The sequence below is a fragment of the Giraffa tippelskirchi genome, chromosome 5 (genome assembly GCF_054371585.1).
Source record: "Giraffa tippelskirchi isolate mGirTip1 chromosome 5, T2T-mGirTip1v1.2.pri, whole genome shotgun sequence".
Taxonomy (NCBI): Eukaryota; Metazoa; Chordata; class Mammalia; order Artiodactyla; family Giraffidae; genus Giraffa; species Giraffa tippelskirchi.
Genome location: NC_137279.1, coordinates 152,163,301 through 152,190,695, shown reverse-complemented (window position 1 = coordinate 152,190,695; position 27,395 = coordinate 152,163,301). Strand labels below are relative to the sequence as shown.

Sequence of the window (27,395 nt, the reverse complement as noted above, 5' to 3'; positions counted from 1 at the left end):
GTTAGAATATTCAGTTTCCCGCCTTAGAACTCTATTTCTTTTCAGAAATGTATCTAGGTGAGGAAAGGCAAAACCTAGCTAGCATGCTGCTCCTTCTTCCTTCTCGCCTCCATCTAGAGCAGATACTGATATTACATCATGATACCTGATGGTGCTTTAAGCATTTTTCCAACAGTACCTAATGAAACCTGACCATAAGACAAAACTTATTTTCAAACACATTTACATTCTTTAGTGCTGTCTTATTCAATAGTAGGAAGGATTATTTCTGAACATTTGGAAATAATCAACATAACTCCTCTCCTAGTGAATTAACTATATGAACTCCAATGAGAAGAGAGGGTTCAGACACATCTATTACTCTCATTACCATCATCTTCCTCCAAGGCATCTGGGTGAGAAACAAAGATGGGTTCTGAGGGGTATGAATCAGGCTCTTGCCATACCCAGGTTTCTTTAGTTTTGACGTTCAGCTTACAGAGCTGCTTATAAGAAAGAAAAATTAGTCAATAAATTAGTCAGTCAATATGCTTTACTTGACTAGCATATGATTCAAAGTACTGTTCGAATATTAGGAAGAGGGATTAATTACCCTGTCTGGAACAAAGTGATTCAAGCCAAGTCCATATGCATATGTGTAAGGTTTCCCACCATACTTCTGGTAATTGATTTGAGGAAACTCAAATGCTACAAAATAAAATACATGCTTAGGAAAACTCAGTTACTCTCTTTGAGTGGAACATTTTGTTCTCTCACATGTGAAGTTTTTTCCTGTACCATCTCACCTTGGCGAGGCCCTGAAAAGAGAACCTCAGGTTCCAGCCAGATGGTCTCGTCACTGCACAGAATTGCAGTGGCAGTTGTGTTGGGGAGTGTGACTAAATTCTTGCCTGTGTCAGCCTAAGAAAGAAGATAACAGAAACCTCAGTGAGCAAGGAATAAAATTCAAGCAGCCGTGAGGACACTCTGAGTTTAGTTTCCTGAGTTCTTCCTTTCTTAAGTCAACATGTAGAAGAGACAGTACAGAAAACTCTAGAAGGGGGAGCCCAGGAACACACTGGGAAAGCTGCCCATATCCATGTCAGTCACTGACTGTGTATCACTGGGAAAGTCAGGGATATATAAAAAAAAACATAACCTTGTAGGCCCGTAGTCTTCTCATCTGTGAAATGAGACTGACCTCAAAGAACATATAGGGCCCTGAGGATGTGGTTCTGGAAAAAGAAGTATTTTGCTTCACAGTAACAAAGACTTCAACCTCTAGGTATCCATACAATGTTTATCTCTTTTAAAGTTAGCTATATTTTGATTTTATTGGAAAAATATCATATCCTTATGTTGTCAAAAAAGAAAACAAATGAAAACTCTCCTGGACCTGATGTTTTCTAAGATCTCTTGATACCTAAATTGCCCCCATGTCATTTTTCAGATTATATTATGAAAGGAATGAATATCAAGAGCTCTTCAAAGAACATATGCATTTAGTTTTGCATTAAATACCTGAATATATGGTTTGTACTAGACTCTATTCTAAGCATTTGTGATATTTCAGAGAACAGAGTTCCTATTGTTATGACGTTTACATTCTAATTTGGAAAATTATAAATATAGATAAAGTGTTTAGTGTATCATGAATGTGAAGAGAAAAACAGAGCAGAGTATGGGGGATCAGAAGTGTGAGGGGTAAGTGATTTATAATTTTAGTAGGTAGTCAGAGTGGGCCTCATTGATAAGGTGATATTTGGGATAAAACTTGTAGGAGATGCAGGAAGCAATGTAGATATCTGGGGAAGAGCATTTAAGCAGAGAGAACAAACTGCAAAGGCGTGAGGCAGGAGTACTGTCAAGGGTGCTTGAAGAGCATTAAGGAGACCAGGTTGGCTGCTCTGACTGAGCTGGGGGGAGAACACAGGAGAGGAGGGTGGAGGGGTATAATGGGGCCAGACTGGGTAGAGCCTGATGGGTCATTGTGAGGACTTGGGTTTTGCCTGTGAGCAAGAGATGAGCAGAAGAGTTTGCAAGGCTATGATTTATTTTTAAAAGAATTGCTCTGGCTGCTCTGTCGAGATCCCTTTAAGAACAGGGGATATGCAGGTGTGAAGTCAGGGAAACCAGTCTGTCTTGTAGTAGTCTAGTCAAAAGAAAACAGTGGTTCAGACTGGGCTAGTAGCATTGAAGTCAGTGAGGAATGGAAGGCAGAGCAGAGAATTTCCTGATAGGTAAGATACTGGATAGGGAACAGGCATGAAATTAAGTGAGGAGTCAAGGATGGCTCCAAGGTTCTGGGCCCAAATAGTTAAAAGTTGGAGTTGTCACAATAAAGATGGGGATTACTGAAGGTGGGATAAATTTTTTGGTAGGGGAAGAGGAGAAGTTTGAGTTTTGTCTTATTAAACTTGAGATGTTTACTGAACATCAAAATAAAGACTTAGCATTGGCAATAGCATACAAGATTCTTGAGTTAAAAGGAAAGTTGGAAGTGGAAGTGTAGGCTGCTTTAAGGCATGAGTCTTTACAAAGGAGTGAAAGTACAAATAGAAGCAGGATGAAGGGCTGAGTCCTGGTGCCTTCCAACATTAAAGGGCCCACAAGACAGGAAAGAAGGGATAAATGAAGGGGCAAGAAGAGTCAAGAGAAGGATTTTATAAGAAGGTGAAATAACAGCATGATATGCATGAGTTAATGAAAACAGGAGGAGAGTGAGATATATGACAGAGTGGGAGAGTTGTAGAATAATGTCTTGGAGTGGGTGAGGAAGGATAGGAAAGACTAGTTCTGAATAAGATGATGGATAATTCAGTATGAGTACAGATGCTGGTGGGTGGGTAGATGTGGTGGCAGGAGTCTACATTCTTTTCTGATTTCTTTCATTTGCTTCAGTAAAAGAGGAAACAGAGCCATTAGTTGAGTGTGAGTGTGGAGGTGGGATGTGTTAGAAGTTTGAAAGAGGAGGGTGTGAAATGCTTAACTAGGAAAATGAAGTTGGGAAATGTTGCAATAAGGTTTGTGGTCATATATTTAAAAATGGGCCCATTAACACAATTGTGTATTTTTAGCACTTAATTTGAGCCTTAGAGGTACAAGCATGGAGTGGGTGGAGAATTGAATTTAACTAGGATTTATGACTTTGACAAATAAATTCTATAAGGTAAGAAAGTGGCAAGAGAAATGAGGATCTACTCAAGGGGGTGATTACAATGATCATGAAATTTTAATAGAATAAGGAGGGAAGATAAGTCTTCAGGGGAATGAGAGATGGTGAGCAGGTTCAATAGATTGGAGGTTCTGGTGGGAATTGTAATAGGGTTGGTAATCTTGAAAGATAAGTCAGAATGTGTCCTGTATGAACCAAGGTTATGATAGAAGCACAGTCAAAGGTAATAGCAAGGTCAATTGTATGACTTGGGAAGTGAGTGGCTGAGATAGAATGGAAGACAGGATCAGTGGAAGATGTCAACGAACTGAGGCCAGGCTGTTGGAAGAATCATCTATGATGTGTGTACTGAAATCACTGAGAGTCAGAAGTAGATCAGGGGAGTGTGCTGCTGCTGCTGCTAAGTCACTTCAGTTGTGTCGGACTCTGCGACCCCATAGATGACAGGCCACCAGGCTCCCCTGCCCCTGGGATTCTCCAGGCAAGAACATTGGAGTGGGTTGCCATTTCCTTCTCCAATGCATGAAAGTAAAAAGTGAAAGTGAAGTCGCTCAGTCGTGTCCGACTCTTAGCGACCCCACGGACTGCAGCCTACCAGGGGAGTGTGACACTGAGCCAAAAGAAGAGGAAGTGGTGATTAGTACGTGAAAACAATAACGAGGGGTTATATATATAAATGTACACATGCCACTTGGGTATATAATTAGTTGAAGTGAGATTTGAAATTGAAAGATTTTAAGGGTGGGCAGAAGGAACAATGGTTTGGAAGCAGCAAAGTGGAACAAGTGTTCCAACCCCAGGCCCAGTGGTACAAGGGCTGGAGGAGAAACTGCTATCCCTGAAAACTGCTGCTGAAGAGACCAGTGTCCTAGAGAGTGTCAGATTTTTTGGTAAAAGAGATAAGGTAGAAGGAACCTTCTGAGCAGAGGATAGATGGAATTTTTCTGGTGATGTACAATGAACTAAAAGGAAATAGTGAAAGATTTTCAGAATTGGGAAGAGATAGGAGGTGAGGAATGGATCTTGTAAGATTCCATGAAGTGTGACCTCAAGGCTCTTCATGGTGATGTTGGGAAGCAGAGAGCAGCATGTATGTATATATACATAGTGATATATGCCTACCTAAAGGTGGCAAAATAAAGAAAATTTTATATATTTCTCTCTCTCTCTCTCCATACTGAAGACCTGGAAATAACAAATGATCCAACATAGCGAGTCCTTATGATTTGTAGCATTGTATGAATTAAGAAAAAAAATACAGTTAGTTCAAATGTTGATGTTGAACACATTATTTATGGGACTGTAACTTTAATGATTTTACTCTGTTGTATCTTATTTTTTCTATTATTAAATTTAGGCTTTTTAATGTAAGAGATCTGTAACATCCTCTTTGCTTTCCAAACCAGCACCTTCTTTTCACTCTCCCTCTCACTATTTTTTTTTTTTTTAAACAGACGTGTTTATCCTCTGATACAGCAAACTCACTTTTGAGAGTCTATCTTATTGCTATATCTGCATATACATAAAAGAACATACATACAAAGTTATTCCTTGTGACATTATCTGTAACAGTCAAAAAATGGAAATGACTCTGTTGTTCAGCAGTGAGGGACTGCAGCATATTGGTAAAAAAGAACACTGTGTGGTTGAAGAAAGCAAGATCTTCAATATATATTTCAAAATGAAAATAAGCAAGGAACAAAAATGTGGATATAGAAAGTTACTTTTTGTGTAAAAAGTGGGAAAAATAATTCTATATGTTGGTATTTTTTTATATTTTCATAACAAACAAATGCAAAGGAAGGACATTAAAAGTTACACGTAGAAGTGAAGAGGAATGGTATGGAATGGATGCAGATAGAGGTTGGAGTGACACTTTCAGTGCAAACCTTTTTAGATCATTTTGATCTTCTGACCACTTAAATGCACTGCCTATTCAAAAATAAGAAAGATATATTTAAAAATATCACCATTATTTCAATCACTAAACCTGAAGCTTTAGTCATCTTATACTCTTTCCCTTCCTTAGCCCTTCCTTCAATTTGTTTATCTCTTTTTTCCCTAATTTATGATCTAGTTTTCTCTTCATTGCCAAACTTTAAAAGTGCAGACTTCCCTGGTGGCTCAGAGGTTAAAGCGTCTGCCTCCAATGCGGGAGACCTGGGTTCGATCCCTGGGTCAGGGAAGATCCTCTGGAGAAGGAAATGGCAAACCACTCCAGTATTCTTGCCTAGAGAATCCCATGGATGGAGGAGCCTGGTAGGCTACAGTCCACGGGGTCGCAAAGAGTCGGACACGACTGAGCGACTTCCCTCCCTTTTATAGTAATTGCTACCGCATTGTCACTGAGGCTTGAAACCTGATTTCTGCCTCTCTCCTATTCTCCTGGAGGTCACTGAATTTGGTTTTTGGCTCCTTTTTTCAGCTTCATTTTTTTCAGCTTGCCTATACATAGCAGTGGACACCAATGAAACCTTCTCCTGCCTTGTCAGTGTGGCATTTTCCTCTCTTAGTTGTAACTAGGACCCTTTTGTGATTTTTTTTTCTTTCTTTTTCTGACTCCTCTTTTCCTACCACTTTCTGCACATGGGTGTTTCCCCAACTTATGTGCTTGGCTATCTTTTCTTTCAACATTTTCTGGCTGTCAAGTTCTTCATTTTTTAAAATGAACAAATTTGTAAATTTCTTTTGGAATGCTTACTCCGAAGAATGAACTTTTGCTGCTAGCAGTGTCTCTCCTCAAATATTTGATCATCATTTCAACATCAATAACTGTTAGCTCTTTTCTTCTAATCCTGCTTTACGTCACAAGGACCTGCACTTCCACATGAAAGCCTACCAGATAACTTCATGAAGATGTTGTTGATGCTGATCTTGTAATTCTCATCAACAACAATAAGATCAGCAGATAAAGAAAATGAAATGAAAGTGTTAGTTACTCAGTTGTGTACAACTCTTTTGCAACCTCATGAACTGTAGCCTGTCGGGCTCCTCTGTCCATGGGATTGTCCAGGCAAGAATAACGGAGTGGGTAGCCATTTCCTTCTCCAGGAGATTTTCCCAATCCAGGGATTGAACCCAGGTATCCTGCATTGCAGGCAGATTCTTTACTGTCTGAGCCACCAGGAAAGCCGAAATAAAGAAAAGCGGATGTGAAAAGATTAAATGTCTTGCCCCAAATCACATACTAGGAAGCTGGAAGCCCTGGTCAACCTGAGTTTGTCTTCAAGTCAGCCCTGTTATTCATTATTACCCTTTCCTCCTAGTTCTACAGTTCATGTTTATCTCCAAATCTGCTCTGCCTATTGCATTTCGTATTTCCAAAGATATCAATACTCTAGACATATAGGGTTTTGCATGTCTAAGACTTAATTCTTTCTGCCATCCAATCAAATGTAGGATCCTTTTAATTCTATCTGTAGGAATGCTCACTTTTGTCTTTCTGTCACTACTACCAGTACATTTTTCTGGCACCTGAGTAATTTAAATTGTCTCTAATCTCAGGTCCCCATCTTTCTCCTTCACTTCCAATACTACTTACACATGACACAGCCTTATTTTAGAAAATCGAAACAGCAAATGACCTAGCTATTATTTAGTCCAATTTATTTAGGTTTCAGAGCAGGCAACTGAACTTTGGGGTAACTTTCTCACTGAGAGACTTGCTCAGGGAAGCTGGACATTAGCAGGAGAGACAACTAGAAGAATCAGTACACTTGATACCCAGTCCACCAACTCTGAATATGGCTTTTTTCTATTCCAAATCCTTATTCCCCACCGCCTGTCAAATAAAATGCAAACCTTTTAGCCTAGCCTAAAAGCCTTCAAAGATTACCAACCTATTGTGTTTTTTTTAAGTCATTTTTGCCCACTTATCCCACTGCTTTTGTTTATGTTCTAACCAGTTGAATTGCAATCAGTTTTTTTCTTTTCTTTTTTTTTTTTTTTAGCAATCAGTTTTAAAAGGATTTTGTAAAAAAAACAAAACAGGTTGAGAGTGAAAAATGGTTCTCACTTTGACTCTGTCACAACCGGATTTTGCTAAGTCATGAGCTTCAGTTTCATTTATAAAATGAGAGGAATTGAATTTGCTAATTTTTAAAGTCCCTTCTAGTTCAGAAATTTTGAGCCTTTATGTATAAACACACAGCAGGAGAAAAAATCCTGAGAAAGGTGAAACTTTCTCGTTATATCTGAAATCTATGTAGAGGGTGGTTACCTTGTCAATATTCAAAGGAAGTACGTATCTCCTAACTTCAGGCTGAGGAGCCTTTCTGGCATTTTTTTTCACCTCTTCCCAGTTCTCACGTAAATTGGCTAAATATAAATAATTATAAACAAATTCAAATCTGCAAAAGTAAGAAGTCAAACATGAGGATAGACAACTGCAAATAATTTTAGAGACATGATGCATGTCTTTTAAAAGCACAAGTGCCTGTCTCTTCTTTAGTCTCCAATCTAGAAACTCCTAAAGACTCAGGTATACTGGACCCACTTTTCCTGCCCACTCTGGGTAGGGAAAAGAGTCCTGCTTCATGGATATGTTTAAATAACAGCAGCCTTTGAAACTTTCTGCTCTGTTTCTCTGTCACCATTCTGTCTGTGTCTTCAGGGGTTACTGTCTTTTTTAGTAACTTGCTGTTCTGACGAAAGCATGTCTGTCTTTTTTTTTTTTAATCAAACCGAGAGTAGATGCAGTTTAAGGCTCCTCAAAGGATCTTTTTAAATTTGAGGGAAATTAAGTTTAAGTTCACTCATAAAGTCATAGAATCTTTTATTTTCAGGTCTGTTTCATGGACCTGAGCAGTTTTCAATCATTAACCGTGGTTTTGAGGTTTTGTTTGTGTTTCTGATTACCTAAACTCCCTACAGCTTTTTCAATCATATTTTGTGATTTAAGCGTACTTCTAAAAGATATAATTCAGATTAAATATTGAGAGCAATATCTCTGAAAAAAAAAACAAACCTGATTTCCAGGAGCAACTGGAGATGTAACATTTATCCATTCAATGTGCTCTCTTACCCTTTCCAGCAACAGAGATCCACAATCAGAAACTCATGATCTTCATAGGTATTGATGTGATGAAAGAGGTTAAAAGGAGAGGTCCTGTATTTGTTATTGATATACTTTTTTCTTTTTTTGTCAGCAATATGAAGCCAAACCTAAAAGTGAGAATATTTTGACACATTTAAAAAGAACAAAAGTGTACATTATGAAACACACATTCTTTGGAATCGTAAACCTGACAAATAAATGTAAGACTTACTCCCATGGTTTCATTGGACTCAAAACAATCCATGTAGTTGGCTCCCCAAAGACTCCATGAAGAAAGAAACTTGAACAGATTAATTTTGACTGGTGTCTCCACAAAAACGATATAGTTGGGAGTCAAACCAAAACTGTTCAGAAACAGAAATAAACTTGTGAGTGGGAAGGGTTGATGCTCAAACCACAGAGAAATATGTACACATGAGGTATGCTCAGTTATATGAATCAACAGTGCCTACATGAAATTAATTACATTTAAATTTAGGTTTCTGCAAGAAAATGTCATGATCAGGACTGGTATCAAAGGTAGGCAAAGCAGATCTTTAAACTTGAGTTTTCCTGAAGATTCATAGCAGGCCTTCGAGTTACCTATGGACGTAAGATGGCTTGAATCGGTCACTGCAGGGGAATTGTACAACGATCTCTGACTTGCTTATTGGATCTTCCTTGTCTGAAATAAAGTGGTTTTAAAAGGCTGTGGAACAGCCTCTTTTTTTAAATACAAAGCATTTAGAACAGCTTATGCGAGCAAAGAAATACATTTTCAGATCTTGATTTTTTAAAGAGTTTATTTCCATTTTCTCAGTCACTGGCATTTCTGAGGGAAATTTCATGTGGAGCTGCAATCACCCAGGAAAATCCAAATAGCAGCAGATTTGGAAAGTGCACTCAAACAGTGTGTGGTAGATAGAGTATAGTGGAGTCACATCTTACTAACTGGAGGTGGGTTATAAGTCAAGGGAGTAAGGAAAACTTTAGTATGGTCAAAGTGACTTTTACAATCTCTTAAATTAGCTGTAAAGTTATAGAATATGTAATTTTGTTGTCTGTGGATGCTAAGTCCCTTCAGTCATGTCCGATTCTGTGCGACCCTATGGACTGTAGCCCATAAGGCTCCTCTGTCCATGGGATTATCCAGACAGGAATACTGGAGTGGGTTGCCAGACCCAGGGATTGAACCCCCGTCTCTTATGTCTCCTGCATTGGCAAATACCACTAGCACCACCTGGGAAGCCCTTTTAGTGTCAGTAGCCCTGTACAATAATTCTTAAGCACATTAAAGTTTATTTGCTACTAAGGCAGTGTCTTTAAACCTTAGTGTACACCAGAAATACATAAAGAGCTTCTGAAAATACTGACCATGGGCCCACCCTCAGAGTTAATCAATCAGTCTACCTCAGGTGGGGCTTGAGATTTGTATTTCTAACAGGTTTCCAGGTGATGCTGCTGGTCTAGGATCTAAACTTCACAAATTATACTAAACAAAAACTAAATAAAAATCCATATATACTCAATTCTATTAACAAGATCATTATAAAATTTCTGACAATGAGTGGAGGATGAATGTAGAATTCTAAAAAGTACTCTTCTGTTTCAGTGTTCTTTCTCTATAGTCTATATATGAGTTAAAAGGTTTTGTTTGTAGTTTTGGGAATTAAATACCATATAAAATACTAAGTACACTTTCATATACATATACATATGTTTTTTTAAAATCTTAATTTTGTCTGGCACATGGATAAGTGCTCAGTAACTATTTGCTTGATATGAATCTAAATTCTATATGATCAAAGTCACAAATACACTACATCTTTGAAATACTGTAGAACAGAACATGGCCACATGCTTTTTGTATTTTCAGTTTGTCATTTCCTATTATGGTGCTCTTGGGTATTTGTCCCCTGGTAGGGTGAGGATGAGGATAGTTTTCTGAAAATCTGAAAGTAATTTAACAGTCCATATAGTGCAATCCTCGTATTTCTGATCTGACATCCTGTATTTCCAGTAATTTTCTCACATTATAGATACTTGTTTTAGGAAGAGTCAAAGTGGTAAACTGACCTGCTTGTAGTGGTGGGATCTTTACAATATTGTAGGCAATTGAAAAATTTTTCCCAAAGCAATTACCAATGTTGTAAACAGTCCCATCATTTTCAATGTGGGGGTGAGCAGTGGCTCCATTGACTGAGACATAGTTGCAAAGGTCAACCTATGGAAGGAAAAGAGATGTCACTCATGTTAGGAGAAAGACTGTATTGCATCTTTGGTCCCTCAGTCTGACCTCACCACTACCATTTGCACCTTCACCCTAAGTGCATTTTCTCTTTCCTTCCATCTCTCTGGGTCCTACTTTCTTTCAAACCTGTGGAAGTTCCAACTTTAGTGCAGAGCTCTTCTCTGACCCCCATGCTGACCCTTCATGCCTTTGAAATCTTTAAGTTCTCTCTGGTTGTGCTCTTCTGTTGATGTAGACCATGCATTGCTCTGGTTGGTTATTTCCCTGTTGTATGTACAAGCTATCCACAAACAGTGATGAATTTTAATCCTGAAACTTCTTTACATTTTCCTTATTGAATTACATTGAACTGCATGCTGATAGTTATTAGTTTTCATTTTACAAAAATACAAATTTTGTGTGATACAACCTAAATACCAAATCCAGTGTCTTACATGTAGATGAATTTGGAAGTGAAAGAAACCTCAGAATTCTAGTATAGTAAGTCTTAACTTAAATAGACTTCAGGGGAACCATGAATTCCTGGAATTAATGGAAACTTCTGAAGACAGGATTCACTACTTCAATTGAATTTGGATTCTCATAAAAAAATTCAAAACCGTAAATCTTTCACAAACCTCTCAGTTTACATAAGGAGAACTTGAGGAGTCAGAGAGGTCAAGTGACTTGTCAAAAGATGCAGAGCACTAGAATTTCTGCTTGGGACCTGCTCAGTAAAGATTTATTGAATAAATAATCCATGATTATATATTTCTCTAACCAAAGTTCTTTCTATTTGATTAAGAGAATATATTTTAAAGCTTAGGGAGTTTTTAGCACTCTCATTTAAATATTAGGCAAGACATTCATTCAGTCAGTCATTTGTCAGGTACTCATTGGGCTTCTATTATATGCCGGATGCTGTATCAGTGTCTAGGAAAACAGAGATGGTCCTTGCCTTTGAAAATTTCAGTATTGATTTGCAGTATCCAATACTGTAGCCAGATGTAGCAATTCAAGTATAAGTTAATCATAGTTAGATAGAACTTCAAATTCACTTCCTCAGTCACATTAGCCACATCCATGTGCTCAACAGCACTTGGACAATGCAGATATAGAAATGTTGTAGAAAGTTCCATTTGACAGCACTGTACTAGACAACTGATTGGCTCAAGACTGAGAAAGGAGTACAGCAGGGCTATCTGCTGTCACCCTATATGCTGAGCATATCATGAGAAATACCAGGCTGATAAGTTACAAGCCAGAATTAAGATAGGTGGGAGAAACATCAACAACCTCAGATATGTGGATGATACCACTATAATGGCAGAAAGCAAAGAGGGACTAAAGAGCCTGTTGATGAGGGTGAAGGAGGAGAGTGAAAGAGCCAACTTAAGACTAAATATTAAAAAACTAAGATCATGGCATCTGGCCCCATTACTGCATGGCAAATAGAAGGGGAAAAGGTGGAAGTAGTGACAGATTTCCTCTTCGTGGGCTCCAAAATCACTGCAGACCGTGACTACAGCCGTGAAATCAGAAGACAATTGCTTCATGGCAGGAAAGCGATGACAAACCTAGACAGTGTGTTGAAAAGCAGAAATGTAACTCTGCTGACAAAGGTCTGTATAGTCAACCCTATGGTCTTCCCAATGGTCACATACAGTTGTGAGAGCTGGACCATAAAGAAGGCAGAATGCCAAAGAATTGAGGCCTTCAAACTGTGATGCTGGAGAAGACTCCTAAAAGTCTCTTGGACAGCAAGGAGACCAAACCAGTCAATCTTAAGGGAGGTCAACCCTGAATACTCACTGGAAGGACTGATGCTGAAGCTGAAGGTCCAGTATTTTGCTTATCTGACATGAACAGACGACTCATTGGACAAGTGCCTGATGCTGGGAAAGATTGAGAGCAGAAGAAGAGGGTGTCAGAAGATGAGATGGATGGACAGCATCGGTGATGCAATGAACATGAACTTGGGCAAACTCCAGGAGACGGTGATGACAGGGAGTCCATAGGGTCATAAAGAGTCAGACACGACTGGGTGACTGAACAACAACACTAGAACAATAAGCTGGAATAAGTGTAGTAAGTGCAAAACAGTATCTGTAAAGAAAAGTCATTTAAGTCATTTAACCCAAACCGGGAGATTAGGCAGGGTTTCCCAAGGGCGATGACTCCAACTCATGTTGAAAGATGAGTAAAAGTAGGATAAAAGATGAGTAAAAGAAGGATAACAATGTGTTCTAGGAAGCAGGACCCTTACTGTAAAGGCATGGAGTTATAAATAGTGAATGCTGCTTGGGGAATTCTCATCATTCAGTATGGCTGTGGTGAAGAGCACACGTGGAGAAGGAGAAATAAAACACGGGCCAGCCATGGAGGTCTGTGTTTTAACTTTATCTTGGAAACTGTGGGTAGTGCACTAGATGGAATAGCACATTTATACTTGCATTTTGGAAAAAAAATTGCTTCTACTGAATTAAGGAAGCTGTATTTAAGGGAATCAGTCTGGAGGCAAAGGTACTTGTTAGCAGGCTATTTCAGTCATGGTAAACAAACAAAAAAAAAAACCCTCAAATTTTTAAAACTACATTTTTATATGAAGTTAGAGTATAGTGCTGCTCACAGTGAAACCTGACTCCTAATAAAGTCTATTCTGGAGCCATACCATGAACTTCACACTTCCAGTTAAATTACCATGGCAATCTGATACACTGTCAAAGTCAAATGAATAGTTTAGAAACTTAGTTTCAGAACTTCTCTAAATGATCTATACACACACTCATATGTGGTTACAAACATACATCTAAACCAAGAAAAAGCTGTTGAGAATATGTCAAACCTTAGTAAACAGTCTGTGGGATTATAAATCAGCCTGTAGTATTGAGACCCAGTGTTGCAACTACTTTCCTTTCTATTCCTATTACATTGAGTTTCTCCTTCTGGTCTTCAGTTCCACTAACTGGTCTCCTAGTTCTTTTGCCTTCCCATATGGCTTATGCATAGCTTCCAGATTAAATAACCTAAAACTTTGCTTATACCACTTCTCTGAACAAAAACTTTCAGTAGTTTACCATCAACCCAACAACTTATTCCAATTTTTTGTCCATTATTCAAACTTCTAGTTTCACTCTAACCTTGACATGGCATGCTCTGATCACTAGTTTGCACCTAGGAGTGCCATTGTCCTCTAGTGGGGAAGTTGGAAATGTTGGGGAGCATTTAGGGTTTGTGCAATGATTGAAGACATGTCTGGTGTTTAGTGAGCGAGATGAGGGATGTCAAACCTCTGCAATAGGTGAGATGGTCCCCATAATGATGAAGTGCCACCTGCCCAATGCCATTGAGAAATACTGCAATTCTAGTGAAAAAAAAATTGTTCTTTATTCTCCAGTTTCCCACCTCTATTCATTTGGTCATGGTACTTCCTGTATCTGAAATGTTCTTTCCCCAAATTCAATGAAGTTTTGCCTTCCCTCTAATTTTTAACTCAAATGCAATACTTTTAAATCTTCCTTGATATGCCCCACTTCACACCCCTCAACACTGCCAGAAGTAATCTTTATATGCACTTCCACAGAAGGTTTCCTTCTGTGAAAGGACTTACTATATTCTGTGTTCTATTATAGTTAAGTAAGATACTTAATTTCTCCATTTAGATGTTAAGTGTTCTGAAAGCAAGAATGATGCCTTGAAAACAGCTGCAACTTAATAAACATTGGTTGAATATGTAGATCTGTCTTACTGAATGCTGTACTGAGACTGCCTCATATCTCAGCAAAATATATCACTTTCTAATATTGTTCATGTGTTTCTTTATGCTTTTCATTTAGGGTATGGCTTTATTTCTAACAAGAAGTTCTATAAGAAGGGGTAAAATTGGTGTAACACACTTTCTTAGAACCATGAATTTAATCTTTTCAATATTAAATGTGCCAGTTCCATGCTAGCCTATAAAAACCATGAAGAGCAGGGACCATGTTGTCGTACTCTTTGGTGTATCTTTTGCATCTAGTGTACATTCTAGTACATGGAAGGGACTTAATACTTGTGTCACAAATAAATATGTTAAGCATTTTATACAGTTTTCCTCTAATTCACACAATAAATGTTTAAAATTCCACAGATGAGAAGAAAAGTCTGCCTTATGTCACATAGCTAGTAGTTGATGACAAAGCAGGGATTTGAAACTTAATCTATCTGGCTCTCATATTCTTCCAAACAAAGTGTACAGTGGACTTAATTCTAAGTTGCAAATTCTAAATTCCTAAGCGATACATTCTGAGCACTGTGTCCTACCTGCTTAATTGTTTCCAAGGTCTCAGGATTAATCTTTGTAATGAAGTTGGTCTCTGTGCAGGCATAGTAATCTTCCCCCACTGGGTAGATATTAACAAGGGCATTGTCAGTAACCTCCACTCCTCGAAAATAAGAAAAAAACCTGTAGAAGCAAATGGATTTTTTAGTCTAGTAAATTTCAAGCCATGAGAGAAAAAGGGCTAATGTAAAATGTCTTTAATAACATGCAGTTGGGTTTCAGAAACCTGGAAAATATATTCTTGCAGGGATCTGGGAAAGCACAGGTGCCAAATTCTGTTATGACGATCCTTTTCTCAGTCATTGCCCGTACGTAAGCATCAGTGCGGATGAACCTGAAGGACATTGAGACATGGGAAAGGTCACAGAGAAGGGGAATTAGTGTAGTCCCTGGGGAGCATAGAAGGTCATTCCATGTGCCCTTATCAAGTCAGAATCATAAATTCACAACATGAAGAGTCAGGTCACTTTCTTGGGGTGACTGAAGGAGAAAAAGACAGTGTGCCACGAGTTTCAATATAAACTTCACAGTGACAGATGAGGAAATCAAGGCTCAGAGAAGTAAATGATTGGCATATATGGCCTGAGCCAGAAAACATGCCTTTTCCATATCACACCATGCAGCCCCATGGATAGTTCAAATTGGGCCTCTGACTTACTGTAGCCTATGACTCACCAGCCTACACTGAGCAGGAGGTATAGAACATGATGTGCTGAATTAGATTTCCTTCAATCTTCCTCATATTTCTCTAGTGCTTTTCTTTAAAATTTTATTTTGCTACTTTTAAAAGTAGATATTCTTGAATCCAGTCTCTTACACAGGCAGACCTCCTCAACCATCTCCCAGACTAAACAGCATACGTTGCCTAGGGTTTCTCATGTGGAGAGCCAATTAAAATTTTGTACTTTTGTGAAGAGGAAAAAGTACCAAGGTCTTTAGAAGGCATATAAAGGCTTTCTCTGACCTCCAAAATAAGCTTTCATAGCTAAATTTTTGCTTGACCTGATCTGTTTCTCTTCTAAAACAGTCCAAGTTATCCCAACTACTTCAAGACTCCATTTATTCTTGCTTTTGATGTCTCTTCAGAATGCCTGAAGTCTGTGGTGATCAACAAAGCCACTAACAGGCCTGAATATTAAAACATAAAACAAAGTATTTATTGTGGTGCTAATGAGTCTTTGTAATGAAGTTGGAGTGATGGCTTAGGACCTCACATCTTTTAGCAACAATCTCCTGTTTTTAGAAAACTTCTTCCTGGTATTATTATGACTTGGTCCTTGCCTGCTTTGTGATACTCCCCCCCTCCCATTGGCCTTTCTGATTATAAGAAACGAAAGAAATCAAGCGATCCATGGTCTAATAATAATAAAATGACTATTATTATTAAATGCTTCTGATGGACTAAGCACTGTGTTCTCATTTTATCCTTGTAATAAACTCTGAAGTAAATTCTTTTACTGCTCCCATTTTTATAGATAACAAAACAAAGAAGTAGAAGTTAACAACTTGCCAAAGGGCACCCACCTAGGCAAATGGTATCTAGGGCATATAGAATTTGAGGCCAGGCATGTCAGATCCCAAAGCCCTAGTTCTTTGCTGTTTCTTTATCTTATCCTTTAGTTCCCAGGTGTCTGTGCAGACTCATGGCCCAGGAGGATTCTGAGTGGAGGTGAGTATAAAGTCTCCTCTTGGGTTCAGGAGGGTAAAAAGCACATGAAAGGGGGGGCTGAGCTAGGCCCCAACCCTAGGAAGGGGAGTGGAACCTAGTGTTCTTTACCTTCTGTGGTATGTGACGTGCCCTTCTTTAAAGTCAAACTTGTGCAGGAGGGCTTGCCCATCAAACAGATGGTAAAATGGTTCCGATCCAACTTCAAAGAGTCCTGGCCCACATCGAAGGAGACTGCCGGTCAGCCAGAGGGGGATTCTGCCTGTGAGGGAAGCGAGACACAGAATCTTGTTTCTTATACCTGCTCTTCTCACCCCTGGTAAGGAGCAGTGATTATATAAGCCGTCTGGATGGGCAGCCTCTTACTTCTAAAGCTGGCAGTGATTTCCATTCCCAGCTCTCATGCAGGGTAGCCCTCGGGAAATGCCTGCAGGCTGACTCTCCTTTTTCTATGGGACCAAGGGGTGGGAAATGTGGCAACATCTCTGAGTTTAGACAAAAGGTTGGAAGGAGACAGGGAAGAACATCTGGAATGGAATTGGATTCTCCATCTAACAGGTTTTCCCAGTTACCAATACATTTGCCTTTTTTCCATCTTACTTTAAAGAAAAAATTTCAAATTTCTTGATACAGGAGGGATGGATTGATTAGAAGTACAGATCAAGATACTAAAAAAAGATATGTCGATAGAACAAACCGTTTCAGTGAAACAATAGGATACTGGCTTTTTAAAATATAGAGCTAAATTCCTTTGAGAATATGGGCTACTGTCCAGATAAAGGTCACCTTGCTGTAGCAGAAAGTACACAGGGCTGTCAGAGACCTGAATTCTAGTTCAGGATTTGCTGTGTGCTATCTCTGGGCCTCAGTGTCCTTCTCTGCAAAATGAGGGACACACAATAAAAGTTTTAAGGCCATTCAGTCTAAATATGTTGTGCCCTTTGGCCCTTTGAAAGTACAGCATATGGCAGTATTTGTTTAATCCTTGTCAACTCTCCAGCCTGAAATGTATTATTTTATACAGCTCAGTTTCAGCAGCCCTCTTTATAAAGATTTATATTTCTGATAAAAATTTGAAAATAAGACATGGCTCACCTAAAAGACACACCATTAATTTGATTACTAGCACCTAGACTGTTAACATCAGAATCTAGTTGAGAAAGAGCATTGGGTTCATCTTTTCTATTTTCCAGAAGAGGCAATTGGGAGGAAAGAGACAGTTTAAAGATGACAAAGGTATAGTCCCAGTAGTTAAGGAATTCCAGTTAGGTAGCATTTTTTAAATATATGTTTTAGAAAAGTAAAGAAAAGAGGAAATGGGTTCTTGGTATAAAAAGCCCAAATCTCCAGATTCCTCTCTTTGTAGCCCACAGGGGAACCTGTGCTGAGAGATGCCAATGAATAAGGAGAGAGCAAAGAGAGATCTCGACAAAAAAGAGAAGATGGCTTCAAGAAAGCTGAGACCAACCTGTAACATGGGCTGTGAGCGGTGAGGATAGTTCCTCCACAGTTTCAAATAGTTTCTTGTAACCACCAGCTGGATGTTCAACTCTGAAATGGTGGAATAATGAGGAAGAAGTTCATGTGGATCTCAGGGAGTCCATGGAGACAGAGGCAGAGCTCCAGGAGAAAATATGTCCTCTCCTCAATGCTGGTGTGTACTGCCAGTCTAGCCGGGGCTGGGAGTACAGTGTTTTGGGAGGAGATATGGTGATGGTGGTAGACACTGGCAAAGGGTAGCAGAAATGTATCACGTTGGCAAAGGGGCCCAGGTTGGTGTTTCTCCTTTGATGACAAGGAAAATGACCTCCCTTTTAATATTACAGTGGACTTGCCTTCCACGGTTTTCCCATATTTCTGAGGACAAGTCAACAAACCCCATTATCATTGTCACTTCTCTTCCTGACCAAGTCCTTCCCACAGGATTATCCTACCGTGTCAGTACCCTCAGCTTACTGCATCATTCATGCTCTTGACTCCCAGACAGTCTCATGCCTCTCCCTCTTATGAACTTGGAGACCACAGGTTTTGGGTCAATACCTCATCCTTTGCTATTCATGCATATTATACCATCATTTCTTCCCATTGTCTTATTTCGTCACCAATCTCCAAGAGCTTCACTACATTTTAAAAGTAGTCAGACAAGAATATTTAGATCATATATACACATATATGTATTTTAATGTTCTTCTTTCTCACTTTGGCTCATTATATAACTTCTTAGAGTAAGAGCTCTGACAAGACTGCCTAATTATGACAGTTATCTTTTATTAAGCATTTACTATGTGCCACATACCATCAAAAAGAATTTATATGCTCTTCATTCATTTAAATCTCACAACACCACAATGAGGTAAGTACTACTTATCCTATATACGGAAAAGCCTAGACTTTAAAAAATAATTTGCCTAAGATAACACAGTTAGGAAATGACTGGACAAGAAATGGAACCCAGGTCTGCCTCATTGAAACTTCATGCTCACTACTGCTTCCAAAGCCCATTCCAAGCCATAAAATCCCACTGTAATTTAGACCTGACTTCTAGATATTTGCTTCAATAAGTATATAGGAAGAAACAAACTCTCCCACCAAGACCCAAGGCTTTCCCTAAATGGATCATCAGTTGTCTTCAGGAGCTCTTGAAATAGCTCATTTACCATCAACGCACTAAGGTGTTAATAAAAAACCTCCCAGAGATACTTACTGGATGGACATTTTCTCTCAGTAGAGGATTGAGAGTTCTGGCACCGACTGTGGAGTGAGGAATCAAGTCCTCAGCCAGGGACCTTTATATGCCTTCTAAATCCCCCTGAAAGAAGCGATGGCTTTGGGAACCCGTTCCCACCCCCTCAGCTGAGAAAGGGAAAACAGAAGTGGCTTTCAGCACTCAGATACTCCTGATACTTGAGCATTAATTTGGGCTGGCTGCTCGCTTAATTGTTTTTTGGCCATCTTCCAGAGACCTCAATCCTTCCCAAAGAGAACAAGAAGTGGATTAGAAAGAAAGGAGTTGTGTGGGAGTGGCTAGCCTCAGGCCTGAGCTGATCTGTGTCACCCCACGGGAACCTGGCATCCTTCTCTGGTGCCCACCTCCCTCTTCTTCTATGCCCTCATCTTTACCCTCATTCACTATTCTTTCACTTACTTATTTTTGAAAATATCTGTTACTCATTGTCTATGGTGCAGGCATGGATAAGCTATCTCTGTCTTCACAGATCTTGTAACTCTGCAAGAATGACAAGAAACTAACAAGCTATTCTATAAAATGTTATCAGTGCTATGATTGGAGAAGTACGGAGTGTTATAGAAGCACACTAAAGTACCTCTCACCCTCTCTGGTCACCTTTTTGACCCCTTTCAGGGCCCATTTCTGACCAGGCTGAGGACTTCAGCTGTGTTCTTTTGATCTGCTGCAGATGAACCCATTTTGATATCCTTGCTTGTCACTAAAGCTTGCCTGAACTCCATGTCACCTTCCTATTCCTTGGTACATGTGCTGGACTCAGTAAATAGCAATATTCCATTCACATTTCCACACTCTTTTATTAAGCCTCAATAGTTTGTCAGCACAAACGTGGTACTTCCAAAGGGGTCCCCAGGGACATACAAGATATATGCTATACCAGCTGATAACTTTAACATTTTTAAGAAACTCATTAACCTATTAACCTGTGAAACTCATTAAACTATATAACTCATTTAAATATTAATAAGTGGTTAGGCTACTCATTCTCAAGATCTTCAACAAACCTATAAAGCAATTAATCTGAGCACTTTCCAAGATAGATGACAAAACCTTACTTTCCCAGCATGTTTTACAGTGAAGATTCAGACATGTGACCTGGACTCCATCAATCAGAGGCAAAAGCAGAGGTCTTAGTGGTAGCACCCAGTGCCCAGGATCAGGTGTATCTCTATTCATCCAAGGCAGTCATGGTGTGGAACCATTCTACAGTGGGGCCTGGAGCATTATCACTGGCCTAGTAGTCTCCAAGTCTCATTTTTTATCTATCCAGGAGATTCTATTAGCTATCTAGTATTTAAAATTTGTGTGTGCGGCTTGGATTATCTAGAGGTAGTTTTACTATTTTTAACTAAGAGCTCTATATCTAGAAAATGATGGTCATATAGGATACTGTAGTATCACATAGAATGAACATCTGTATTGATGTATGGAGGATTTTTGAGAATGTATCTAAGATGAGATAGGAAGAATATATAAACATTAGCCAGTCAAAGCTCAGGGAGAAGAGAGTTTAGGTACAGCTTGGAGGAATTTACAAAAGTCTGAAAGTGAGCAGGATTTGGGAAAATGGAAGGAGATGAAGTTAGACTAGAGATAATCATAGGCCAGATTTTGCAGAGCCCTGTGAAATATGAAAAGAATTTGATATCCATATCATGAGAAAAGAGGGAATAACTGAAATATTTTATCCAAGAGAGTGATCTGATCTGCCTTTTATTAAGACCACTCTGATTACACTGTGGACAATATGTTGGAATGGGAGACTTGGGCAATATAAACTAGAAAGTGACCAAATAAGTGATGAAAGGGAATGGGTTGGGGGGGGTGGATATGAATGGTCAGAATCAAGAACTATTTCAGAGGAAGACTGATAAAACTCGATGCTTGGTGAATGTATGGAGAAATAAAAGGCAGAACAAGGTTTGCCAGAAGGTTTCTGACTTGAAATATGGCACAATTCAACGAGATAATGCATACTCTGTGTGATATTTTAGCGATGCAGAAAGAGAAAAGTCTGATTTAGATGTATTTATTAAAAGAAAGACATCATTGGGAGTTGTGATAGTTTGAAAGCTTAATAGGGAAGTGAAATGAGTTGGAATCTGAAGGACAGCCTAGGTATGGAGAAGGCAGAGAAGATGCAGAGGTCACTTCTGGTGAAGGGAGAGAGTGAAGGCAGTAGAAGAGGCATATGTTAGAAGGATTTTCTGACTTCTACACCATTTCTTCTGGATTTCATTTTCTCAGAAGGAATCTCATTTTCTTGAGTAGAGCCATGTGCCGTACTGTGATACTTGTACACTGGCAGTCCACTGAAGAGAAATCTCACGAATACCAGCATCCAGCTGCTCTTCTTCATGTTCACCTCTCATTGCTGCTGCTGCTAAGTCGCGTCAGTTGTGTCCCACTCTGTGCTACCCCATAGACGGCAGCCCACCAGGCTCCCCTGTCCCTGGGATTCTCTAGGCAAGAACACTGGAGTGGGTTGCCATTTCCTTCTCCAATGCATGAAAGTGAAAAGTGAAAGTGAAGTCGCTCAGTCGTGTCCGACTCTTCGTGACCCGATGGACTGCAGCCCACCAGGCTCCTCCGTCCATGGGATATTCCAGGCAAGAGTACTGGAGTGGGTTGCCATTGCCTTCTCCTCACCTCTCATTACAAGAGCCAAAAAAGAAGGCTTTGTAGCAGCCAGGTGCCAGAAAACCACACTACACTGTACTACTACACATTGGCTGAGTGATAGGACATTAACAAACTATATTTTATATTGAATATCACTTCCAAGGAAAACCAGTCTTACTGGTGACCACAACTGCACCAAACGCCTTTCTTAGGTATTCCTGTGCTGCTTTGGGTATTCTGTGGGTGTAGTCATGTTATTTAAAAACAAGAACTGATTCTAGTGATTTTTATATTTTGCTTTTCATCTTTGGTAGCCTTTATTTTTCAGCCTGTTTTAATATGAGAAGCCAGCTAGCTGCTTGAGGGCTAATTGTTTGAAAAATACAAATAATAGCAATTCCGGGAAGGTTTACAGACTCACGGATTGTATGAAAAGTCAAGTTACCATGTGTGATTAGAGTCACAATGAAAACTAATTACTATGTACTGAATCTCACTGGGTTCTAAGTTCTTCAGGTATAAAGCAAGAAAAATAGGTATAAGCATTTTTTTTTAGCTAAGTACTCTGTGTAAATATTAAGCAATACCAAAACTGATTCTCAGGGAGTTTGATTTCATGTCTAATTGTTCAGCTAATACCTTCTACCTCAGGTAACTTATTTCCTCTGTCCTCCTGTCTCTGTAAAGTTGGAGAACAGCTGGGTTATATGCTTTCCAAAGCCCCAAATGTAGACCTATCTTCCAGGTCTGAAAGCGTTAGTAGCTCAATTGTATCTGACTCTTTGCAACCCCATGGACTGTACCCCACCAGGCTCCTCTGTCCATGGAAATCTCCAGGCAAGAATACTGGAGAGGGTTGCCATTCCTTTCTCCAGGGGATCTTCCAGGCAGAGGCTTTATGTTTGAGCCAGCACAGAAGCCCCCTTCTAGGTCTAACTGTATCCTTCTGTCATTTCAGTGTGATACACTGGATCTCCAATGGAGTGTTACTTTTTCTTTCATCCTCTCCTCTTATTCTCTATTTTTTTTTTTTTTTTGTTATTTGGTAAAATCAAATCATTATGTTTGATTTCTGTGTTTCCAAAGAAACTGTTTCATTGTGATAAATTTTGGTGGTGGTGTCATTCAGTCACTAAGTTGTGTCCTACTCTTTGTGACCCCACGGACTGCAACACACCAGGCTCCTCGGTCCTCCTCTTTCTCCCGAAATTTGCTCAAATTCATGTCCATTGAGTCAGTGATGCTATCTAACCATTTCATCCTCTGCTTCCCCCTTCTCCTTTTGTCTTCAATTTTTTTCAGCATCAGGGTCTTTCCCAATGAGTCAACTCTTCAGACCAGGTGGCCAAAGTATTGAAACTTCAGCATCAGTCCTTCCAATGAATGTTCAGGGTTTATTTCCTTTAGTATTGACTGGTTTGATCTCCTTGCAGTCATAGGAGTGAAGGGCAGGGAAGTCTAGTGTGTTGTAGTGCATGGGGTTGTAGAGTTGGACATGACTCAGCGACTGAACAACCAAGTTGGATTTCAAGATTTTTGCTTGAGCATTTAAATGAATATTATACTCTTCCTTAAGACTAAAAGAGGAATAGTTGAGTAGGAATGGATATATCAAGAGTTTGCAGTGAAATCTGAGATGCTATAAGATCTTCATCTTCTCTATAGGGCTTAGTTGTTTATCCTTCCCTCCTGTAGCACCTCCTTACCCTGAAGGAACTTGTTCAGTAGAAACAGAATTTCAACCAGAGGAGTCATATTCCAAGGTCTGTGTTCTTATAAATACTACTTTCATCCACAAATGGAAGTTCTGGTAAATGTTATTTTCTTGATTTCATTACATGCCCAATGATATTTTAGTGCTCCCTGTAGATAGATGGTCCTGGAAGCTTCTCAGCTAACTTGCCTTCAACAATTCCCTAACCATACTGTCAGAGTCATTCCTCTTAAAGGAAAATCAGATCATGTCCCTTCTATACCTAGGACCTTTCAAGATGTCTGCATTACCACTGGATAAAGTCCAAGTACTTTAGCACAGCAGTAAGATCCCACACACCTGCCCCTGCCTACTTCTGTGTCAACATCTGCCGCTCTCCCCTTTCATCTGTGCTCAAGAAGTAGCAAGCTGTTTACTGCTTCTTGTCAATTGCATACTGTTCTGTGCTTCCCTTTCTTCACACAGGCTAACTCCTTTACTTGGAACTCTCTTCCTTCCTTTGTCTGGTAAATTCCCAGTTTCCACCACAACCCTGATAAAGCATTGCTTTCTTGTGATGCCTCAGACAGGATGTTCTCTTTTGTACTTTTTTTGAAATTCATGTATAAGTCTAAAATTTTTGTATATATCACATCACATTGTTCATTTGTTAGCAAGTCTGTCTTCCGCTTTTGATTGTGTGTGTCTTTCTTATTGTGTGCTCAGTCACTTCAGTTGCATCCAACTCTGTGACCCCATGGACTATAGCTTGCCAGACTCCTCTATGGGATTCTCCAGGCAAGAATACTGGAGTGGGTTGCCATGCTCTCCTTCAGGGGATCTTCCTGAGCTAGGGATTGAACCGGTGTCTCTTGCATCACAGGCCGATTCTTTACCCACTGAGCCACCTGGGAAGCCCTGGCTTATTGTAGAGAAAGAATTAACTTACCCTAGCACAATGACATTTGGCTAAGTCATTTGACATCTGTCAGGCAGCCACCCATCTGTTCCCCCAGGTTGAGAACCAATAGATGGTCAAAAGTTCTGCACTTACTTCTGCTGCCCCCCCCATAAATCACATATAAGGCAACCCACCATGCCCCTCTTCTCTCCCCTGCCACCACCAGAAGTTAGTCTGCCCTGGCACCATTTAAAAAGATAATAGGAAAAGAAGGATATGTATAGATATCCTTCTGATCATGCACACTCTGCCTCTCTCTTTGCTCCGGGGATGTTAAGAGTGCCCACTTGCTGGTGGATCGTACCCCTCACTTAGGGAATCCCCCTTGCTTTGAACATGCCTGTTTCAGTAATAATTTAAATAGTTGTGGCCTCTGGTTTGAGTGTGGTGTATTTTGATATCTGATATCTTGAAAAATTAGACCTCAGCAGCAGCCTACAGTAACATTTATGCATCGTTATGCTCAGTGCATCAGTATAAGAAGGAAATAAAGCTTGTGTGCTCAATCAAGTTAATAGAGGCCACTAGAAGAACTGCCTTAATGAAGTGAACACAAGAATAATTTAAAAATTGAATTTATAAATGGGTTCTTAAGGATTTGGGTTTGTTTCTTTTTAAAGAATTTGAAATATTTTACTTTTTCTTAAAATCTTGATTATACTCATTTTAATTAATCAGCTCTTGATTCACAGAAAAAAAGGCACAATAAGAGAAGGTTCTGGGCCAGCCCCATTGGATTATGATGCCTCAGCTATTGAAGATCTCAGTAAGCTTTTAAGTTCCCAGGTTCTGCCAGTTGGTACAAATGTAAAAAAAAAAAGGAGGGGGGGTGATTACTGAAACTTTTAGAACAGACTCCCCCTACCCTCTGGGTCAGAGAACTGGTTTATTAGACAAAAGAACCTTACATGTGGATTAGGAAAACTTATCCTCTTTACTGCAGGCACATGAACATCAGAAAAAGAGCTGTTCTAATAGCATTAGAAATTCTGGTTGCACTGATTTCAGTTTATGGAATTACTGGATTGCTTATGAGTCATTCTCAGACAATGGAGAATAGGTTTCCTAACAAGAGAAAGTTGTTAATAATATTTAACCTTATGTCCACTCTTAATTGTATTCCTTATCAGAATGTTATATCTGTTTTTATGTTTGTTTACCCACTTAGTGTCTTGAGGACAGTGCCCTTATTTATTTGTTACTGTGTTGTAAACCTCAGCACTTAATAAGTAATTGTTGAACGTTATATGCTATTGTAAATGGTACTGTTTTATTAATATGAATTTATTCTCCTTGTTGATGCTAGTGTATAGAGATAAATTTGATTTTTGTATATTGATCTTGTATCCCGAAATTATTCTAAACTCATTAAGTGTCCTAGTAGTTTTCAAAGAATAAATCATCATGTTTTCAACATAAAGATCATGTTGCTATGAACAAAGACTGTCTTACTTCTTCCTTTCCAATCTAGATGCATTTTATTTCTTTTATTTTCTTGACTTATCACACTGCTAGAACTTTAGGACAATGCTGAAGAGAAATTGTGAGAAATGATAGCCTCATTTTGTCCTTATCTTAAGGAGAAAGTATTGAGTCTTTCAATACAAAGCATGACATTAGCTGTAGGCTCTTTCAAACATCCTTCATCAGGTTGAGAAAATTTCCTACTTGTTGAGGGCTTTAAATGAGCAATGGAGGTTAGATTATGTCAAATGCTTTTTCTGTATGTTAAGATGATCATACAAAAACTGTTTATTAGCTTGTTAATATGGTGAATTACATTGACTCATTTATAATAGGATATTAAACGAATTTTGCATTTTTGGGATAAACCAGAAAAATATGCTGTCATTTTACCAACTTTCAGATTCTATTTGCTAAAATTTTGAGAGTTTTGCCACTGTGTTCATGGGGGAATTGGTGTATAGTGTTTTATTTCTTTTTCTGGTATTGATATCAAGGTAATGATGGAGTCAGAGAATAAACTGGAAATTTCTATCAGCTCTTAAGTTTATTGGAAAATTCTGTACAGATTTACTGTTATTTCTTCCTTAAATGTTTGGTAGATTTTACCAGTGAAGCAATTTGAGCCAGAGCTTTGTGTTTTGAAAGGGCTTTAACTATAAAATTCTTTTTCTTTAATAGGATCAAAGATATATGACTCTAGGTTATTTATTTGAGATATTTAGTTCATGATATCTGTTTGCGTCTTTTAAGAATTTGTCTATTTCACCTAGGTTAGTGAATTCAGTGGCATAATAATTCATAATAATTCCATTTTATCTCTTTAGTATCTGTAGAATCTATAGTTATATTGCATCTCCCATTTCTAGTATTGTGTAACTGCACCTTTTTTCCTTTTTTTTAAACTGATAAGTCTGGTTAAAGGTTTATAAGATTTATTGGTCTTCTCAAAGAACCATCTTTTCTATCTTCAACCTATTTGTGTCTGTATCTACTTGCTTTAGGCTGACAGTCACATTGGCTCAAATATATTTTAAAAAATCTACATTTTCTTACCTTCTTCCCCCTCATTTTATACTTTTGATGTCCTCTACTACATCTTCATGTTTATCCTTTTGCTGTTCATTTTGGTTATCATTTTCACAGAATTTAAAAATTAAAAAAAAAATCTGTACAATGGCTTATTTAAGTGATTTACTTTCCAATTGTGATTTTTCTCTTTCCTATAGAGTCTTACTTCTTTTCTATTTAAAGAAGGCTTTTCAATATTGCCTTTAGGATAGACTTAGTATTGCCATCATCTTTCAGCTTTTGGTTGTCTGAGAAATTTTTTCTTTCTCCTGTTCTAAATGATAATCTTGCTGGGTAGAGTATACTAGGTTGAAGAGTTTTCCTTTTCAGGACTTTGAACATATCTTGCCACTCCCTCCTGTGGATGCCAGACATTTTAAATTTTACTTCATTGGTTGTTAAGTTTATTTGTATTCTTTTAAATAGTATTGA

At 38.8% G+C, this 27,395-nt stretch overlaps 1 protein-coding gene and 1 non-coding gene across 4 annotated transcripts in view; one reads left to right on the top strand and one right to left on the bottom strand.

Moving 5' to 3' along the window:
* RPE65 (retinoid isomerohydrolase RPE65) overlaps positions 1–27,395 on the bottom strand; it is a 40,309-nt gene that overhangs the window by 2,518 nt on the left and 10,396 nt on the right. Inside the window, exons 1-13 of one of the 3 annotated variants that reach the window (XM_081490695.1) lie at positions 19,111–19,121; positions 17,875–17,957; positions 16,518–16,668; positions 14,967–15,074; positions 14,722–14,863; positions 10,266–10,413; positions 8,793–8,874; positions 8,422–8,554; positions 8,178–8,317; positions 7,374–7,503; positions 786–900; positions 593–687; positions 371–482 (exon numbers count right to left, since the gene is read on the bottom strand). In XM_081490695.1, the coding sequence (XP_081346821.1) occupies positions 371–482; positions 593–687; positions 786–900; positions 7,374–7,503; positions 8,178–8,317; positions 8,422–8,554; positions 8,793–8,874; positions 10,266–10,413; positions 14,722–14,863; positions 14,967–15,074; positions 16,518–16,668; positions 17,875–17,957; positions 19,111–19,121 (1,450 nt within the window). Of the gene's footprint in view, positions 1–370; positions 483–592; positions 688–785; positions 901–7,373; positions 7,504–8,177; positions 8,318–8,421; positions 8,555–8,792; positions 8,875–10,265; positions 10,414–14,721; positions 14,864–14,966; positions 15,075–16,517; positions 16,669–17,874; positions 17,958–19,110; positions 19,122–27,395 lie in introns of those variants that run through there. The other 2 variants (XM_081490698.1, XM_081490696.1) reach the window with 2 other exon arrangements.
* On the top strand, positions 5,268–5,340 carry TRNAW-CCA (transfer RNA tryptophan (anticodon CCA)). The gene has a single exon. It is a non-coding gene; the product is annotated as a tRNA-Trp (tRNA).